This window comes from Pelophylax lessonae (assembly GCF_965119305.1).
Source record: "Pelophylax lessonae genome assembly, chromosome: 2".
Lineage (NCBI taxonomy): Eukaryota > Metazoa > Chordata > Amphibia > Anura > Ranidae > Pelophylax > Pelophylax lessonae.
In genome coordinates, this window is record NC_138769.1 from 98,485,257 (window position 1) to 98,506,543 (window position 21,287).

Sequence of the window (21,287 nt, forward strand, 5' to 3'; positions counted from 1 at the left end):
CCCTGGTGCTTGTGCACCTTTTCCTACCACTCAATTGTCCACAGAGTGCTGTATCCAAGCATATTAATGAAGAGCCATCTTCTTTAGCAATGACCTTTTGTCACTTACACTTTTTGTGGAGGGAGTCAATGACTGTCTTCTGGACAACTGTCAAGTCAGCAGCCTTCCCTATAATTGTGTTACCTACTGAACCAGACTGAGAAACTATTTAAAGGCTCAGGAAACCTTTACAGGTGCTTTAAATTAATTAGCTGATTAGAATGTGACACCACGAGTCTACAATATTTAACTTTTTCACAATATTCTAATTTTCTGAGATACTGAATTTTGGGTTTTCACTAGCTGTAAGCTATAATCCTCAAAATGAAAAGAAAGATATGCTTGAAATAGATCACTCGGTGAGTAATGAATCTATATAATATAGGAGTTTCACTTTTTGAAATAAAATGGATGTAAACCTGAGTCATGAAGTTTTACCTAGGCACATATATCTGCAGTGTTTTCTTATCTCTCTCCTAAGTCCCATAGCTTGCTCCTGCTCAGTTCTTCTGTTATCAGCATAAAAAACTTCTGACAAGTTCTCAGCCAACGGAGTTAAAACCAGGCTGAATTGTGTGTTGGGGTGGGTGATATAAATAGATTAGCAGAAAGCTGGTTTATTCAGAGCACATTCCTTCCTTCCTCTGCCTATGTGCACAGGGGGTGTGTGCCTTTCCTCCAATCAGCTGTCACACAGTGTATACCAACACAACACTCCCAGTGCTAAACAGGAAGAGAAAATTTCAACACAATGTGTACTTTCTAAAGAATATATAAAGCTGAAGACAGCAGATATACATGTAAAGCCTATGTATGGAGATTTGTTTAATCTCTGTGTATCACCTGAGGCTGTTCACTTTACTGGGTATAGGTGAGGGTTTTCCTCCACTTTAAATTACTGAAATTCATTTTTTGAGTTTAAAGACACAGGTCATTGGAAAGTTATGTATATTCCCTCATGTTTTAGCTGCTATGATTTTTGATGCAAAGGTTCATGTGCTGAGAGGGTCACTTTAATTCAAGACAAAGGAATCACAAAGTACTATGGGGGACATTTATAAATACTGTCACACAGCAAGGTTAATGCTAAACAGGAGCAGCGAGATGGATTGTGTGACAGATTTACTGCAAGGTTACAGCTTGGATTGATAAATCTCTCTCCCCCCCCCCCCCCAGCTGCAAATAGTACTGTGACAAAATGAAGCCTGACCCTGACCACTTAGATGTGCCTAGATCAGTGTTCTCAAACTGCGGCCCTTGGGGCATTACTTCTCCCACTGACACCAAGGATGAGGCACCGTTCTTTCTACTGACACAGATTCCTCCTACTAATATCAACAATGGGGTGCTATTTCTCCCAATGACACCAACGATGGTGCACCTTTCCTCATCCTACTGACACCAATGATGGGGTAATATTCTTCCTTCTGACACAATTCCTTACACTGACACCAAGGATGAGGCACCATTCTTTCTACAGACACCAATTATGCATTACTATTCCTCCCACTGACAACAATGGGGCACTATTCCTCTCAGTGACACCAACAATGGGGCACTATTCCTCTCACTGACACCAACGGGGTAGTATTCCTCTGAAACCAATGATATTTAATTATTCCTCCCACTGACAAAAATGACCAGAAGGATGGGAAAGAGTCCCTGTAGGTGATTTGGGGGTGTGGTAGCCTCACCGCAAAACTGTGTAAACCGTTATTAAAAATATGATTCTAAGAATTATCCAATCTACTCCTAAAAAGGGCAGAACCCTCAGTAGAGGAATAAGGGGTATGAGCCCTAGCAACAGCAGTTGGAGAATACCACAATACAAACTAGGATTAGAGAAAGGAACCAAGAGACTTCCTTAGAAGACCACAGCTTGGTCACAGAAGAGGATCTATTTTCCAATAATCATGTCCCACAAAGGCCTCTGAAGTTACTCCACTTTTGGGGAATTTACTGATGCTCCAAGGAAGTAGAAGACCTTCCAGCAATACATACTTTCTTCCAAAGAAGAAGGAAGTCCCATGCAGAAGTTAAGAGTAAAGGCCAACCGCTAGAGGGATCCCCCCACCAAAAAAAAAAAAAAAAAGATTCTGCCATTTAAATGTCTGTTGCATAGAACCAAACACAATGAATATGTAAGGGAATCCCACACTGATTGGAGTCCAAATAATAGCTTACAAGGCGTCTTGGTCTAAAGGGACCAGGTAGGAGTCTTGACCAAATTTCACACACTCTGTCTTAGAGGAGAGAGTGTAAGGACTGAGACACAGAAAAAGGGGTGGCCATGTTAAAATAGGAATTCCCAACAAGAAAAGGGTCAGAGTTCCACAGAGATTGTAGAAGGATCCTAGACTTAGTGACACTAGGAAAATCCAGGGGGAAAAAAAAAGACTTGGTTCAGGAAAGGTTTCCAGAGCATTCCACAATAGAAATGCCATGAAAAAGTACTATAGTGGATGTAAGAGTGAGTGCTTTTACTGAACTGAAGAGTCAGGTCCATAGTAGAAAGGGAGCAATAGAAACAATATCTGTCAACCTTGGCTACAAAGAGACTCCTTAAGAGGATAGGTTTGAGCAAGGTTAAGCATCTCATGAGATTTCCTGCATAGAGGTGTGAATGACTAAGTGGAAAACCAATCCCAAATATATATATATATATCTATCATAGTAGAATTCTGCAATCACAGGGAGAAGAGAAACCAAACAACTCCGAGAAGCACAACAGAGCTGAATACTAGAAGGGGCAGCTAAGGAAGGTGCCTGAAAGACAGGTCTAGAGTGGTAGCTACAAGAGGAAACCTGAGCATCCAAACTGTGAAGTGGCAAACAACCCCATGACTCCTAAAGATTAATAAGTACATTACAATGCAAAAGTTTTAGACAGGTGTGATAAAATGCTGTAACTTAAGAATGCTTTAGGAAATAGAAGAGTGCATAGTTTATTTTTACCAATTAACAAAATGGAAAGTAAATTAACAGAAGAGAATTCCAAATCAAAATCAATATCTGGGGTGACCACCCTTTGTCATTAAAACAGCATCAACTCTTCTAGGTACACTTGCAAAGTTTTTGAAAGAACTTGGCAGATAGTTCTTCCAAGATGTATGGAACAACCTAACTACAGATCTTTTGAGAATGTAGGAAGGAAGTATTGCCTGAACATCCCAATGATTAAGTCACGTATCTAGTGACGCAACATGTTGGGCGGAGCTGGGAGACATCACTACCGGTGGGGAATGGAAACAGGAAGTAGCGGTATCACGCTGTTTCTACATGCTATATTTTTCATTTTTACTCTATATGCAGGTGTTTTTTCGGCTTATTTGATTTTAACAACAAAGTACTAAACTTTTCTGGATTTAACTCCTGTCTTTGGGCTTTACTTTATATGGCCAAGTGGTCTAGGACCTCTTAAAGGGACCAGCACATCTATTCTTTTGGACTACCATATGGTTGAAGGGGTGATCAGATGGAATTCATCAAGCGCATGTGACCTGTATTTATTTATAGGTCGAATGGCAAGGCGGAGCATTATTTGTAGGTGGTGGAACACAAGTTTTTTTTATTTATTTGTGCACAATCAGGATATCAGTGGGCAATAACTTTACTGAGTGTACATCTAATTTATGCACTTTTATTTCTTGATTTAAAGTGTTTCAGTATTCACAGCTATATTTATATCACAACATGGAATATTATGCAATTTGATGTTTACATTTTATTGATGATTTTTCACTAACATATGGTGACTTATTTTTTTACTCTGATTTATGAGTATTTTATATTGTACTTCTATGCAAAAGAGCAGCCCTACACTGACTCACTTATTTTGGCTAATCTCTCAGAAGCAGCAACAAGAAGGTACTTCATCTAGGCTAAATGGCGGGTGAAAGAGCACATGCACAACACTTCATCTAGCAGATGCAGCCAGGACTCACTTCTCTATGCCTAAACAGTTACTACAGTAAGATGGCAGTGGCAGGATTTTTAAAAAGTACCCAATGTGAGGCAGCGCTCTGTGCTTCAGCCTGACTGGTCTTATTCACCAAGGAAGCCCTCAAGAGACTCTGCCAGTCCTGAACCTGGAGAACCCTCTGCGGCCAACTAACATAGTTCGTACACAACAGCCAGGGAACAGACAGTTCAGAGCCCAGTGCCCAAAGTTCAAATTCCAGCAGGTTCCAGCTTCCAAATGCCATTCTATTTCAGTATCAGTAGCCTTACTCACAAAGTCCTCAAATACCTGGTCACAGCAGGGGCCGTGCTACAGCTCAAAACCTGGAGAGTGCGCTGTGGCTAACCGTACATCCAGGTCTAGAAAGCACCAAAATGTAGAGCCCAGTGTCCAAAGGTAACAGTTCAGACTAGCCCTGCAATCTTTTGTCCAGCCTCCAAAGTTGTTGAGGAGTAATTCGCCTATACTGCCGCTGGAACACAGCATCACTTACTGTATTAGCTAATGCTACTACAGTTCATTACATCACACAGTTGTTACAGCATTCTGTAATGAAAACAGCTAACTGGCCCAAACAAAAAAGTGAAATTAAACCTGGAATTCTACTTTAAAGTGGTTAGAAAGTCTAAATATTTTTTGTTACCTTAATGCATTCCTTGCATTAGGGTAAACAATATCTAGGCATTAATATGCACCCTCTCCTTTTACTTACCTGAGCCCTCATTCAATCCAGCGTTGTGCCTGTCCTCAGCTCTTCTATCCCCTCACTTCCTGGTCTCTTGGGCTTTGCTGAGGCAGCAGTAGCCGTCGGCTCCCACCGCTGTCAATCAAAGCCAGTAACCAGGAATTTGGGGACAGAGCGAGTGTCGCTGTCTATAGAAAGACACAGACAGCGAATCCACATGAGAGCCCCCCTAGAAAACATCTTTCTACGAGGGCAGTGGAGTCAGAAGCGCCAGCAGTTATTCAAGAAGAAGAAGAAGATAAGAGGTTTGGAACAGTGCAGGCAACTATAAACCGGTTTATTTTTTTAAAAAAAGGAGCATTAACAATCAATTCAATGTTTTTTGTTTGCCAGTGCCCCAATCTCCCGTATGCAGCATTATAATCTGAATATTAACCTGTTTTTTTACGAAATCTATTACAACTGATGAAATGTCTGCCTCCAGACAGGGTAAATTATGGTAAATGTAGCTTCCCAGTACCCCTCATAACAAAAAGATACTTTCCTTGCTGGAAGTTTCAGGAAAAAAAAGCAATTAAAAAAAGGTAAGGTCAAGTTTCAAATATTTTTAAGTTTGTACGTTATTCTATGTTAATGAGGAAGTGTAAAATATATAGTAGGTATTATCCCAATTTGGCTGCAAAGTGGAAATACTCCAAAGGCTTAGGAGTCGGGCTTCTCCAATGTATGCTTGAGTCTCTGTAACAAATACCCACACACAGCCTCTGTACAAAACCCAGCATAAAGCCTTTATGGATTGTAACAAAAGACTGCTGCAGCTCTGGCCCGATAACTCCACCAGGAAACCCGGGATATACTAGCCAGGCATGAAAGCCTAATTCCAAGCTAACTGGAACACAGATGGGTATTCATTATCAACTGCAGGACTGTCACACAACACATGGGATAATCAATGAACTGGGAAAACCCTGCCTTTACACACACATGAACTTTAATGGCATCCCAGTATTAGACTGTAGGGTTCAATATCAAGTTAGCCCACCCTTTGCCGCTTTAACTCTTCAGGGAAGGCTGTCCACAAGGTTTAGGAGTGTGTCTATGGGAATGTTTGACCATTCTTCCAGAAACGCATTTGTGAGGTCAGGCACTGATGTTGAATGAGAAGGCCCGGCCTGGTCTCCACTCTAATTCATCCCAAAGGTGTTCTATTGGGTTGAGGTCAGGACTCTGTGCAGGCCAGTCAAGTTCCTCCACCCCAAACTCACTAATCCATGTCTTTATGGACCTTGCTTTGTGCACCGGTGCGCAGTCATGTTGGAACAGGAAGGGGTCATCTCCAAACTGTTCCCATGAAGTTGGGACCATGAAATTGTCTTGGTATGCTGAGGCTTTAAGAGTTTCCCTTAAGAGTTGGACCAAGCCCAACCCCTGAAAAACAAACCCACACCATATTTCTCTCTCCACCAAAGGATTTGGACCAGTGCGCAAAGCAAGGTCCATAAAGACATGGATGAGCAAGTTTGGGTAAGCCAATCACAGACCACTAGTAATCACAGCTGTTATGAAGGTAACCCATTCATGACATTACAAAAAATTGCTGTTACAATGATCATTATTGTAACAGCAAAGTGTAAAAATAAAACCTCTATTTTTTAACTTTCTATAACAAAAAATAAACATTGGTGATCAACCACCACTAAAGAAAAGCTCCATTTGTGTGAAAAAAAGTGATATAAATTTAATTTGTATACCGTGTTTCAATTGCCAGGTAAAGTAGCACAGTGCTGAATAGCAAAAAATGGCCTGGTCGTAAAGGTGGTAAAACCAACCGGAGCTCAAGTGGTTTAAAATACTCTTTTGTGGAGCTCATTGAGGGACACATGGGAAATCTGACTCTGTCTCGTTATACTGCTGCTTACAAGAGGATTGGACATTGGCAAACACACTGTAACCCAGCCTATTGCCTGACACACATTACAGACTAGCCACACACATATCCAGCAGGGTCTGGACACAGCACTTCAAAGTCAAGCCTAGGAAAAGCAATTTTTGGATAGCCATGTAGAGACCAGCGTGATGTCGTGAGGAACCATAATTGGAAGTTGACAGATAAAGAACATGAAAATTAACACTGAAGAAAATTAGACGACTGGCAAAGATTGGTTAGACCTTATACAGTACAGTGCATTATGCTAACCTGTGTTAGGCCCCTTTCAGATGGAGCGGATCCGTCCAAAGGGAAATCCATCTGCTTAGTGGAGGATCTCTCCACTGAGCAGGTGGATGTGACAGGTCCTTGTCCACTCTGCTATGCAGAGCGGACACGGACAAAGCCTGCATCTCCTCTATGGGGCCGTTGAATGGACAAATGGCAAACGTATCGCCATATGTCTATTTTTAGTGGATTTTATCGGATCGGATGCCCGGCGTGTGTCAGCAGACATGTCCGCTGACATCTGCCGCCTCATGGAGAACAATGGGTGCTACAATTGCGCCTGCCTGAAAAACGGACAGGCGGGCCCGATCTGTTCACTGGTGTGAAAAGGGCCTTACACATCATACTGCTGTGTTGAACTAACCTTTGGCGTCATCTCTAGCAGTTTCACAACAAACCATGTTTTAAAGTGTCAGTGATAAAAATTGTCCTTGTATCCCACCAACAGCCATCAATCAATATCAAATCTGTTCTGGAAAAGGGTAACCGGTGTCTGAAAGTTTTCATAAGATTGCTAGCTATAAGGAGGAAAAGTGCCTTTGGGGGGGAAAAAAAAAAAAGCCTAAGGCCCCTTTCACACATGCTGTCCGTTTTTCATCCATCCGTTGACGGATGAAAAACGGACATCAATGTATCTCTATGTAAAAACAAATGACAACGGATGATCATCAGTTAACATCCATTTTCATTTGCTTCCGTCAATGTCCGTTTTTTGAACAGATGAATGCCCTATTTTTCATCCGTCAAAAAAATGGATCGGACGAAAAACAGATGACAACGGATGAAAAACAGATGACAACAGATGAAAAACAGATGACAACGGATGAAAAACAGTTAACTGACGAAAAACGGATAACAACTGACGAAAAACGGATAACAACTGACGAAAAACAGATAACAACTGACGAAAAACAGATGACAACTGACGAAAAACGGATGAAAACTGATAACAACTGACGAAAAACGGATAACAACTGACGAAAAACGGATAACAACTGACGAAAAACGGATAACAACTGACGAAAAACGGATAACAACTGACGAAAAACGGATAACAACTGACGAAAAACGGATAACAACTGACGAAAAACGGATAACAACTGACGAAAAACGGATGAAAAACTGATACATTTTGACGTGACTGAACTGATGAACTGAACGGACCATATGTGTGAAAGGGGCCCAACAACAAACTTTCCATTTGCTTGTTCATTTTAGCAACATAAAAATACAAGAGACAAGTTAAAAACAGCCTAAGAAATGTTTTTTATTTCAGAAAATATACAAGAGTTCTCAGAAGTGGTTTGAAGCTCAGCATCTGTACATAATTGAATTAGTCCTTCTGTACACAATTCACAAAAGAAGCATTGACTTCACACAGCAGACATGAACAGGGACAGGGCATGAAGCAGGAATACCATCAGTCATTTGCTTCAAAATTGTAACGCTGACAATAGACGGGCAGAAGTCCCACTGAGAATAATGGACAGCCAGACTTCTCCCTGTCCTCAAACTCGCCAAAGCCCCGGGATCAGATGAGATATTTTACCAACTCACCAAAGTTTTTAACTGTACAGATAATGGAAAAAGTCTGGTTGTCTAAAATGGAGTTTCACTTGTACCACTATAAAATTAGAACAACTGAGGCACAAGACATTGTGTGGCTCATGTCCCACAGGAAAATGGTTAATCTTGTCCAAGAATAGAAATGAGTGATCCATAATTAGGAACCAGCTTCATATTTACAGTGACAAGGCATTATGGAGAGGAGAACCAGTGATTCCAAAAGTGAGAGATATCCAACTCTGTTGGTGCACAGCAGAGTTCCATCTTCATGTACAAAAATCCTTCCGTAAGATAGAATTCTAGCTATCCGTTCCAGATTCTAGAGGGAGTGCGTTCATGTAAACATCAGGAGGTGTATTTCTTTGGATTCTGGCTCCAGTGTGGAGAGGGAAGGGAGCCCACAGTTCACTCATTATCTTGAGCTCTGGGAATGAAGAGGTGTCCGTAATGCCAGGGACAATGGAAGCGGAGCAAGTTTATAAAAAAGGAGATCAGAATTGGGATTGTATTGAAGAGAAACAAACATTCCTCCAGGCCCGCATTACCCTTCCCTTAAAACTTCTGCACGAATTGTCACTGAACCATTGTGCAGTAATGCATGCAATTTTTATGCATATAAACCTAGGTACATATAATACAATCCTCAGTCAGTTGTTTGTCTTTTAGACATATTGACCTTTGTGTTAAAATCAACTGTTTTTTTACAGCAATTAGAAACGTTAGATACAGGATATATACACAAAAGGAATGGTTTCATAGCACATCGCTTCTTCAAGCTTATTTCCCATCTGAAGATGACTTTATATCTTTAATGTTGTAATCGTTTGCCACTGACACCGCGTTTTCCAGAGCACGGATAGCTGCAAGCAGCTTTACTATCTGCCGGATCTGGTCCCTGGGATAGGAAACAAAAATAGCCATATGTTAGGGACAAGAGAAAATCTTCTTTGAAAAGACGATCACTTCAGTGTTTTTATATTTTATACACACACACACACACACACACACACACGTCAGCTAGGTAAACTGCTCATTAAAGCAAATGGCCAAAAAGACTCAAGTGATTGCAACTCAATCTATAAATATGATCACCAAGTTCCCACTGTAGTTCAACCATACATTAGTACCGAGAAGATTTATGATCTAAGGGTGCTGGAACTGGTGGATGTACCATCTCAGAAATTGCTGATTCTGCATTAAAGTAAAACTAAAAGGCAACACGGGGGGGGGGATGAGATTTCCCTTCTCATCCTCTCTCATAACCAAAACAGAAAATGAGAGTAAAAAAAAAATAAATAATAAAAACAGCCAGTATTTAACAGTTGTTTGGGTGAAAACATCTAAGGCCCCGTTCACACTGGGGCGATCCGACTTCCCATTGAAGTCTATGACGGTCGCCCCAAAGAAGGTCCGGACCCTTTTTCTAAGTCGGAGCGACTTGTGTCGCTCCTATTAGAACGGGTCCGCAGCTTCCCTATGGAAGGCGACCTACGGCGACCAGGTCGCCCCAGTGTGAACGGGGACTTAAACCACCTCAATACCGCACCATAGCCGAAAGATGGCTACAGCGTGGCTCTCTTGTTCTGGGAGGGCATCCATGGACATCTGAGGTAGGCATTGGGCCCGCTCTGTGACTGCTGTGTCCTTTGACACTTTACCATGTGATCAGCTGTGTCTAATCACAGCTAATCACATGTAAACAAACTTGCCAGCTATCGGCATTCCTTTCCTAAAAGGCTGAGGAAAGGAGCGCCGATAACTAGCCAGGCTGACAGGGCACATTTACACTGATAATCAGGGCACTGATCATCAGTGCAGCCCCAACAGTGACAATCAGTGCAGCCCCAACAGTGACAATCAGTGCAGCCCCAACAGTGACAATCAGTGCAGCCCCAACAGTGACAATCAGTGCAGCCTTTCATTGCCACCCCCATCAACGACAAAGAAAAATTACTTATTTCCAAATTTTTTATAACACAAACTAATAAAAATGTATTTATTTTTTTTGGCAATATTTTAGTCTATTCTCATTTGTAAATAAATACTGCCAAAAGAAGGGGGTAAAAGTGGCCTGTATGGAAGTGGTTAAAGCCCTTTCGCACTATCAGTTTAAATCTGCTAAATGCACACAGCTGCATCATAACAAAAAGTCCCCTGCCAGCAGGTACAGAGTGGGACCCTTGCTCCCTGTGGGGATGCAGTGGTCTCTCTGCAGAAGTCCAACATACCCCCTTACAGGGTTAAACCTTCTTTGTAATCATTAAAGCCCATGCTCCCCACTGATTGAAGCGCACTAGCTCTGACTCAGCAGAGGGTGTGTGTTGGACCACTGCAGAAAGACCACTGCTTACTCAGAGAGAGTAAGGGTCCCACTCTGCAGAATGCTGGGACAGGAACACATTTTTCTACTGGCTGCTTTAGAAAGAAAACGAAGGACTTGCTTACATTTGTGGCAGCCCTTTCTGTCACTTAGAAAAGAAAATCTGTGATGGAGAAATTCATTGAAAAAAAATAAAAAATAATCCGGAAAAAAGTGCTGACTGAAATGCTACCTGTCCCTATCAAGCTTTAATAACCTTGTTATAGTAATAGATATTTACATATAAGTAGAATGAATAGACCAACATAATCACCTGGCATTTCGTTTCTCTACATCCGAGCAGCCCACATTCTGCCTGTAGATGATGCCGGAGAGATGTGTAAGATAGCGGGCAAAGTTCTCCAGCTGTGGAATTGTTTTGCCACCTTTGAGATTTGAAAACCACTGCTTAGGAAAACGAGCAATAACCTGTAAAAAGAAAAGTAAAAAAAACAAAAAACTTTTAAGTGGCTTATGCAGAACGGAATAAAAGCAACAGGGAAGAGCTGAAGACAGAAAGCATATTAATTATGGGGGAGTTATCTGTATAATCTTTCCCAGAAATGTAGGACACATCCCAAGGGGTTTAGAAAAGAGCGGAATGTGGGTTCCTCCATTTATTATGTAATTTGACCTCAGCTCAAAGCAATTTAAAGCAATATGTCAATTTTCCTGCATTACTTTCATGTGTTAGTTAACAGAAAACTCAATGGGTTCCATTTATCAGCATCTGAAAACACAACTCTTGGAGCCCTTAGTAAGCATACCTTGCTCTTATACGTATATTCTAAGAGGTTGTCATGCATATTGATTTTAACCTCCTCTTCACAGTATTATATCTTTCAAAGCATACTTTCAGCAAACAGCTATATATACAGTTGAAATACAAAAGACCTGAACAATTCATTCAGCCATTTCTGTTATCCAGGCAACAATTACTGAGAGCACAGCCAGTGTTAAGCAGCACAGGCTGGTCTAGGATCCAACCGCAGCCAGCAGCAGAGTGAGGAGATCGCCAAGTTCTGCCCGACCTTTTATCAGGAGAATATGAAATACTGCATTTGAACATTTAGCATTTTTAATGTTGTAAAGGCAAACCTTTTTTTTTATATATCTTAATGAATTCTATGCATTAAGATAAAAAGCCTTCTGTGTGTAGCAGCCTCCCTCAGCCCCCCTAATACTTACCTGTGCGCCCCTCTCTGTCCAGCGATGTCCACGAGTCCCTCGGCCATCCGGGACTCTCCCTCTTGATTCGCTGAGATGCTCCCGCTGCTGTCAAAGTCAGTGAGCCAATCAGGGGAGAGAGGGGGCGGTGCCAAATGGCAGCCTTGTGTCTGAATAGACACATGGAGCTGCAGCTCGGCTTGGGTGTCCCCATAGCAAGCTGTTTGCTGTGGGGGCACTCAATAGAAGGGAGGGGCCAGGAGCAGGAATGAGGGACCCAAGGAGGATCCAGGGTGCTCTGTGCAAAACCAACTGCACAGAGGTGGTAAGTATAACATGTTTGCTTTACAACAGACTTTACAATCACTTTAACTCCAGAAAGTAGTGATGCACCCAAATTTCGGCAGTGTGCCAAAAGAAAAAAATTGCCGATGATGTGTAGGTAATGGCTGCCAAAAACATCTGCGATTGTGTGTGCTTAAGAAGTATTTTCAATTGGTCATGTGACTCAAAAGCATCAAAAATGCAACAGGGAATTCTGACTTTACAACTCCTTTAAAACTTTGTTACTTATTTTACTAAAATTCTGATACAGTTCAGTTTCATAGCTTAAACTTTTACAAAGGCTCCCACTCAATCTACAGCCAGTTTATCTGCTGCATGCCTTCCTATCACAGGACAAGGAAAAGCTTTGAAAACTTGTTTATACAGGTTTTTTCCTATTGCTTTTATGAATTCTCATATTTGTAGAGCTGATAATTCTCTATTGTTGAATGAAAAACTAAATAAATGTAAAAACGAAACCAGTACAAAGTAGAAAACATTCTGATATTAAATGGAGACTGTTCAAACTAATTACACTAATATATATATATATATATATATATATATATTTATATATATATATAAATAAATAACAGAAAATAAAGGGTGACCCTGGCAAATCAAGATATAAGTACACTGCAGCCCCTATCTGGTAATGCTCCACTGTAATGTGTTCTGTGAGATTTGTTTGGAGAAGTGACAATCCTTAGAACTGAACCTGAGGCCCTGAGCAAGGCATGCATGTACTCCGGTATCTCACAGTGCATGGATGTCCAGGCACAGCATACAGTCCAATGCTGGGTGCTGAAGATCTGACAAGTTGGATGGCACCACCTATTAAAAGAGTGATATTCCTCACTGCACAACTCCCCTGCATAAAGAGAATCCGTTTCATAAATCAGTGTGATAATCACCACATAGCTGGTATTTTGAGACCACATGGGTTCCCTTAATAAAGGCACAGCTTGAACTCTGAACCACAGGAGATGCTGGATATTTGCATAAGACGCCTGAGATCCAACACACAACGGCCCTCTGCAAGGTACATAGAGCAAGCAGGTATTCGCTTTCAATATCTACTGAATGTTTGGCACTTTAAAGGGACAACTGGGTCACATTACCTGGCCGTGAACGTTTATGTAGGTGACAGATTGTGAGAAATGGATATAAATGCCTCTGTGTGTTCTGTGTACAGCTGCATAAAATGTGCTAACTATATGAATACAGGAAATAAATTTCCCCTATCCACATGTTGACACTGACAAACCTAACATTAGCAACTCATTGCCTTTCAGGAGATGCAGCAACTTTACTCAACATAATTAAAAAACCATTAAAAAGGCAGCAAAAGGTATAAATTAGAAACATTGCAAGTTGACAGTACAAGATATTCCCCTTGGACCAATGCCTTCTGACAGGTAATCCGTCTGCCAGTTTTCCACCCCGGGAATGTGTACGGCAGAGTGGACTGTAACAAACCATTCTGCCCACCTTGGAATGCCAGCTACCACCAGAGCCGCCAATCCCAGTTGACGCCTTGAGGGGAAATGCGTTGGATAGGAGAAGCCGCACCGTTATATCTCGCACACCGCACTGCAGGTGGCCGCAATCACCTGTTCCTAAAAGCGATATTCTTCTTTTACTATGCAAGTGTCCATTTTTAGTTTAATAAATGTTCTATTGGGGTAATGCACTATCGGCTCTTCCTCTCTCCTGTATGGAGTTTACTATTTAGTGCCTGTGAATCTTTCTTTATGGAGCAGCATTTATTGATACGAGAGAGCCTCTGTGAAACCTCCTGTGTTGATAGCAACATTTAACACAGAATCCTCCATCTCTGCAGTTCCATTGTGGTCCTTACTTGGGAATATATTCCAGGCTGTTATTTTGCAGCCATCTGGTAAGAGTCACATTCATTTATCATCACGTGGTGTCACACTGAGTGCTGGGACGACACTGTGGCTCGAGGGCCATCTCTTCAATGATTGGATGCATATTTATATGCCACTTTTTGGTGGATAGTTGGTAAGGAGCCATCTCACTGCAGTGTTTGGGTCACGTTGTGCCACATAAGATGTTATAACTGCTGAAGTCCTTGAAAGGATATCCACAATATCCGGTGTCACTTTCACTAATATTTTTATTGGACTCATTCACGTTATTCTATTTTAATATAACGCATGTCATCACCCTTCACTTTTGAAGTGTTGCACAGTAATTTATGTTTACCTATTTTTCAAAACATTTATTGGATGTGTTTATTTCCAATATTATTTATCATTGAGCGCACTAATTTAATTTTTTCACTCCATGTTTTTTCCAATAAGGTTTTGGAATCCTAGTTGCTGCCACTTTTCATTTAGGCCCCTTTCACACGGGCGCTCCATATGTCCGTATATCACCCCATCCGTTTGCGGGTGATATATGGACATAATGCATGGCAATGGCAATGGGATTGCGGATGTCAGCGGATGATCATCCGCTGACATCCGATTTGCGTCCTTTCAGTTCTGTTGCGTTTTTTGGAACGGAACAGAACCCTATTTTTTTTTCACTTTAAAAAACGGAAAGGATGCAAAATCGGATGTCAGCGGTGTCATCCGCAATCCCCATAGACATGCATTATGTCCGTATATCATCCGCAAACGGATGGGATGATATGCGGACATACGGACCGGATGACACAAGTGTCATCAGTGTCCATGAAAAAAAAAAAAGAAGAAAAGTGCCGGAGCGGATCGCAATACGGTCCGCTCCGTGTGAAAGAGGCCTTAGAGTCAGCGCACCCTTTTACATTATTTATATTCAGTATAAGTTATTCCCCTTGGTCCAACGCCTGCCGACAGGTAATCCGCCTGCCAGTTTTCCACCCCGGGAATGTGTATGGTGGAGAGGGCTGGAATGAACCATTCTGCCCACCTTAGAATGCCAGCTACCAGAACCCACGGCCGTGGCATTGTCCAACTGAATGCGCACTGGATATCCCTGAAAACGATCCATCCAATGTTCCAGGCACAGTCTGAGTTCCAAGACCTTGATCGGTTGTCTGGACACTGGAAGTGTCCAGATCCCCTGAGCGGAAATTTTGCAGAGAACTCCTCCGCAGCCGGACAGGCTGGCATCCGTGGTGACCACTGTCCAATACAAGGGGAGGAAGGATTTGCCCAGCTAGAGTGCCGGAGAACGAAGCCACCATATCAGGGGCGCTTTTGTTCCTTGGCTCAGCCGGATCCGATTGTCCAGAGACTGCGGAGTCCTGTCACATTTGGCCAGAATTTCCCTTTGCAGGGACCTTGTATGGAACTGTGCAAACGGAACCGCCTCAAAGGTAGACACCACCAGGCCAGCACCCTTATGCAAGTCCGGAGGGATGACCATCTGTTGAACAGCAGGAGACGAATTGCAGCCTACAGTTTCTGGAGTTTGTCCAGAGGAAGGAGCACACTGGCTAAGGCCGAGTCCAGAGTCAGATCCAGATAGTCCAGCTTTGTGGACTGAACCAGAGCAGACCTCTGAAAATTCAAAATCCAGCCTAACTTCCTTCTTCGTATGGTAATTTCCACCAGAGCAGTAGGAGACTCCGCTTGCAGATAGAGATCGTCCAAGTAGCCCAGTACTGTGATCCCCCATTGGCTTAACAAAGCTAGCACCGGGGCGAACACTTTTGTGAAGACCTGAGGAGCAGAGACGAGACCAAAGGGTAACGCCACAAACTGATAATACTCCTCTCCCACAGCAGTGCATCGATGGGGGGGGATCAGAAGGAAGATGTGCACCAAAGACTCTGAGTCACCAGGGGGACCCCACAAAAAAGTGTAACACACTGCTAATGGACACACCCACCGCTTCGGGAGCACCACTCGGTCGCCAGTAACCGAGCACCTTATCGATCCTCAGCAGAGAGGGAGAGGACCCCACCAGACTCCCCTCCCTGCAAAAACCAGACACCGCAACCACCAAGAGAATCAGCACTGTATGTGCGGCGATCAGGAAATAAAATGATCCAGGAGTCAGCACCAGGGGATGAGAAGAGGCTCCCACCCATGATATCACCGACAAGAGGGCTCCACTGTCATGGCCCCGCTATTTTCAATGGCAAACCACCGCAAAATGGCCGCCGGACTATACAAACATGGCCGCAGTGCATTGAGCACACAGGCTACAAGAAAATGGTGGCACCATGAGGCTCCCAAGGAGCCAGGAGAGATCCCTAGGCCTCAGAAAACGGCACAGTCAGGAAGAGGGGGCCCTGGCAGGAGCCCCCACCAGGTAAAGTCACCCCCCACCCACAGCTGTGCACCGTCCTGCCCCCATTGCCGGCACAGCACCCTGCCCCCCACCCCAGGAAGTGGACCAGGCCACCCCTGGGGGGGGGGGGGGGTCGATATGGCCGACAGGTACCACAAGACCGATGAGGGGGTGTCTGACGGGAAGGAAGAGAACCCAAGGGTCCGACCGTCCCATGGAGGGGCCCACGTCCACCCTCCACTATAGAACTCCGACTCCCTATGTTACAGAGATGAGGAGGGGGAAGGGTTCTATAATCCTAGTATACTTCCAGTTCTTGTGTGAGAATGCTGCTCCGTCACAGATACAGCAGTGAGGAAAGAAGGAAGCGCCCCCAGGGGAACACAAAGGAAAAAAAAAAGTCTGAAAAATTCTTTAACAGCAACATTTTTTAAAGAGACACCAAGTTTTATAGTACTTACGCTCTGGGCTTTCTTGATGCTGTCTTCTCCACTCTCGGTATTCTGGAATGCCATCAATATGTACCTGTTCAAAAGGCCGTCTATTGCCAGCTCCTGTAAACACCTGTTGGAAAGAACTCCATACCACTTCAGGAAGTTGCCAAGAAGCTGAAATAGCAATTAAGAATCATCAGCACAATAAAGAGATATATATATATATCACACACACACACACGGGGCACGCATTTGTCTGCACCAACACAGGGCACCTCAAGAAATACAAAATTTATGGATACTACATCCATGTGTTACACAATTTTTTTAAGGTTGCTCTCTACCACCAATCTGAAAGAGCACGCAAGCCTGCAGCTAGCTAACCGGTGGCAGGCCCTTGACTAGGGGTAGGAAGGGGGGTCTTACATTGAGCAATAAAGATTGGCTGTGATACACTTTTCCCAGCCTGCACTGCCTCTGGCCACCACTAGAGGGGGGAATCCACTTTAATCCAGCTGGCTGACCACACACAGGCAGATACGAATCTTGCATACATTTTGGTGCACTCTAAGGCTTCTTTCACACGGTCCGCCTCCGCAGGCGGATCCGTGTTGCTCAGCGGGGATCGATCCGCGATCCCCGCTGAGCCGGGCGGATGACAGCTCCGTCTCCGCTTGCAGAGCGGAGAGGGAGGTGTCTCAGCAACCGCTGCCCTCTATGGGGGATCGGAGGAGAGCGGACCGCTTGTCCGCTCTCATCAGATCCGCTCTGCTCCGATTACTGAACGGATGGAAAAATAGGGTTTCCATCCGTCCAGATTTCAGCACAGGATCGGATGCGGATGGCAGCGGGTGTCAGCGGAGGTGACCTCCGCTGACACCCGCTGCCCCATAGAGCTACATGGAGGATCCGATCAGATCCGCCTAAATAACTGACAGGCGGATCTGATCGGACCGCCCGTGTGAAAGAGCCTTAAGGGTTGCGGAGCAGTCTAGCAATTAGCAAATCCTTCTAGGATTCCGCCAGCTGTTCTAAGAGCTAGAACCTTAGTTTTAATCTCTCTTTCCACTGTCCACACACAATAAATGGTAGCTTGCCACCACCTAGCAGTTTGTCTGCTGACTGGTGTGCTAGACAACCACACACTCACAGATCTAGTCTGGCAGATCTGCTAGTTTACAATCTGCCAACACACAGTACAATTGCATACAGACCGACAATGAATTTAGACCGATCGTATAGACACTACAATGCGACAACCTCTCTAGGGATAGCAGTCCTAGCATAGTACACAGAAGTCCCTTATTAAAAGTAATTTGGTTCTGATAACGGCTGCAGAAAAACACCCACGATTTTACCGTGCTTGGTGTGATTTTCATAGGTCATGTGACTCAAAAAATGCATCAAAAACACAACACGAGTGCATTTTTGATGCATTCTTGCGTTTTAAATGCATTTCAATGGGGAGGTGCTGACCAAATACGCACCAAAAATGCAGCAAGTAGGATTTTTACACAACTTCAAAAAGGTGCCGATAATAGCCGGCAAATTCATATTTAAATTCATGATATTAAATTAAAAAGGCTAATACAATACAGTTATTTATAAAACTATATATATATTTTTAAAAACCATCAAATTCGCTTTTGACTAAGTGCATCCTGAATTTTCGGTTCCAGAATTTTATTATTTTTTTAAAATTTTTAACAATATCCCGAAAGTGGTCAGTGAATAAAATATATACAAAGAAAAAGAATTGCAAAAAATACAAAAAGGACATGCACAGCTGGCTGTTCGCTATGAAAATAAGGAATAGAAAAACTGTTTCCTATACCTCTTCATTTTTATATGAATGCTGCCAGACTCCTCTACTTTACCAACCAATCAGTGTCTGCTGCCCCTCTCTGCCAATCCCTACACTGGCTTCCGATTGCCCAGTGAATTAAATTCAAAATACTATTATCATACAAAGCCATTCACAACTCTGCCCGAGGTACATCACCAATCTTGTCTCCAAATATCACCCTAACCATCCTCTCAAGACCTCCTGCTCTCAAGCTCTCGTGTCCCCTCCCTCCCATCCTCTGGAACGCTCTACCTCAGTCTGTTCGACTATCTCCTACACTGGCTGCCTTTAGGAGATTCCTGAAAACTCATCTCTTCAGGGAAGCCCATCACACCTCTAACTGAACTTTTATCACTTACATCAGATCATTCTCTACAGTTATCACTTTTCACCCACTTGCCCCACTCTATTAGATTGCAAGCTCTTATGAGCAGGGCCCTCTTGACCCTCCTGTAATTTATTGCATTGAATTGTACTGTCTGCTTAGATTGTAAAGCGATGCAAAAACTGTATAATAATATTACTACAAAGCTAATTGAAAATTAAATAGTTTCAGCTGGACAGACCCTACAAATTTCTAAAAACCAAGGTGAAAAATGGAAGTATATTTTAATCATATATTTGGGAATTTAATCACAGAAAGAGCATAAAGTGACACTATTCTCAGGTTTAAAAAAAAAAAAGTTTTATTTTAGTATGTATCCGTAAAGTGGTTGTAACACAGAAACAGAGCGGAGGCTGCCAATTACAAACTGTGTGCTGGAGGTCCCTCTCTGGTCATTTTTTTACCTCAAGTCACAAAAATGACAGTCCACTGGATTGAAACAGTTACACACTATAAAGGGATATGCTCTATTCAGATTTCACGTTAGAGGTTTACAAAAACTTTGGGTTAAAAAAAAAAAAAAAACTAACTTTCTATTGCTTTCAGCTACCTCCAAATTTCTTTTTTTTTTAGCTGCTGTGATCGGACTTCCTGTTAGAGGGTGCCTATCTATGTCAGTTCTCTATGGTCTCTCTGTATTTAAGAACCTAGTCATCCTCTCTTCTCTCCCAAGATGAAATATGGACTATAGGATTTGAAGTGTACCTACAGCAGTGCACATGAATGCAACTAACATGCATTGCTCGTTTCAAAAAGAAGGGAGGGGGGGAAAAGGTGCAGGAGCTCACAGTGGAAGTTACAATAAGGTAGAAATACAAATCTAAATTAAAGCAGTTGTGCATGGCAGCCAGTTTCTATTTTTCATTGTGAAACTGAACAAGCTGAAGATAGAAGCTGGTTGTCATGCACAGATGCTCCAGACTACTCCGGTTTTGATAAATCCCCCCCCAGTAAGAAAAGATTTTATGTAAACGATTACAGGTCCATTTAGTAATGGATGTGTATGGATTATTTTTGGAGAAAGTATATCATTTAATGTTACTTTAAAGCACAATTTGACATTTTTGTTCTGCAGAGTTGGGAAGTTACATGTATCAATTTCTCACTACTGCCTGCATACTTTAGATTTTTCGCTAACTTCCTGTGCAGAAAAAAAAAAAATAAGGTTACCAACTGGGAAACATCAGTAAAAACCTTTTATTTATTGTAAAGGGTTATTGGAATGCTGACAGGTTTCTATTGTTGTTTGTATTTCTTCATTTTTGTAACGGTTTGTGTATATCTTTCAGCCTTGATGAAGGAGGAGATGCACATGTCTAATGCTGGCCATACACGTACAGAATTTCGGCCGTTTGCAGACTGAACGATTATTCTTCGGTCGAAAGCGAATTGGCCACTAACTTACAGAATAAACTCTTTTACATAATCGTTTTCATGATCATAATGATCGTTTGATAACATGCACAATAGGAGTCAGAATATTATTTTCGTTTCAATTTTACCATACACATAAAAACTTTCGTAGAAACGATAAAAGTTTTCGCTATGGATCCATTGACATTAGCCGGGCACACGATCTAAATCGTCGGTAAACTTGTGTTCACTAGCGGCCCGATTTTCGAAATTTCCTAAAACGACCATTTTCGGCCGAAATTCTGTGCGTGTATGGCCAGCATAAGACACAAGGTTTATTATTACATTAATAAACAATTAACTTCCTTAGCGTGCACATTTAGTGCCGGTTCACATTTGTGAGATTGCAGAGATCGCATGTAATTCGGAGCGCACTGCTCCAAAATTACATGCGATCTCATGTGCGGTGCGAATTTCAGCCATACAGTTTGTATGGCTGAAATTCGCACCACATCCGCAATAAACACGCACATGAGGCTTTTTTTCATCCGCAGCAGAATCAGATCGCATAGTGGTTCACACTAGTGCGATCCGATTCTGTGCGAACTTTCAGATCGCACTGCGATATGCGATCGCAACTGGGGGTGTTGTTAACTTTTAATTGACACCCCCTGCATATCGCATACGGCAATGTGAACTGCCAGA

General features: G+C 42.6%; 1 protein-coding gene across 1 annotated transcript in view; it reads right to left on the bottom strand.

The window, feature by feature from the left end:
- Positions 1-8,979: 8,979 nt before the first annotated feature.
- The window catches only part of PAXBP1 (PAX3 and PAX7 binding protein 1), a 51,182-nt gene continuing 38,874 nt past the window's right edge, over positions 8,980-21,287 (bottom strand). Inside the window, exons 16-18 of the mRNA XM_082247666.1 lie at positions 17,026-17,172; positions 11,100-11,254; positions 8,980-9,361 (exon numbers count right to left, since the gene is read on the bottom strand). Coding sequence (XP_082103792.1) covers positions 9,244-9,361; positions 11,100-11,254; positions 17,026-17,172 — 420 coding nt within the window. The 3' untranslated portion in view covers positions 8,980-9,243. The remainder of the gene's footprint in view (positions 9,362-11,099; positions 11,255-17,025; positions 17,173-21,287) is intronic.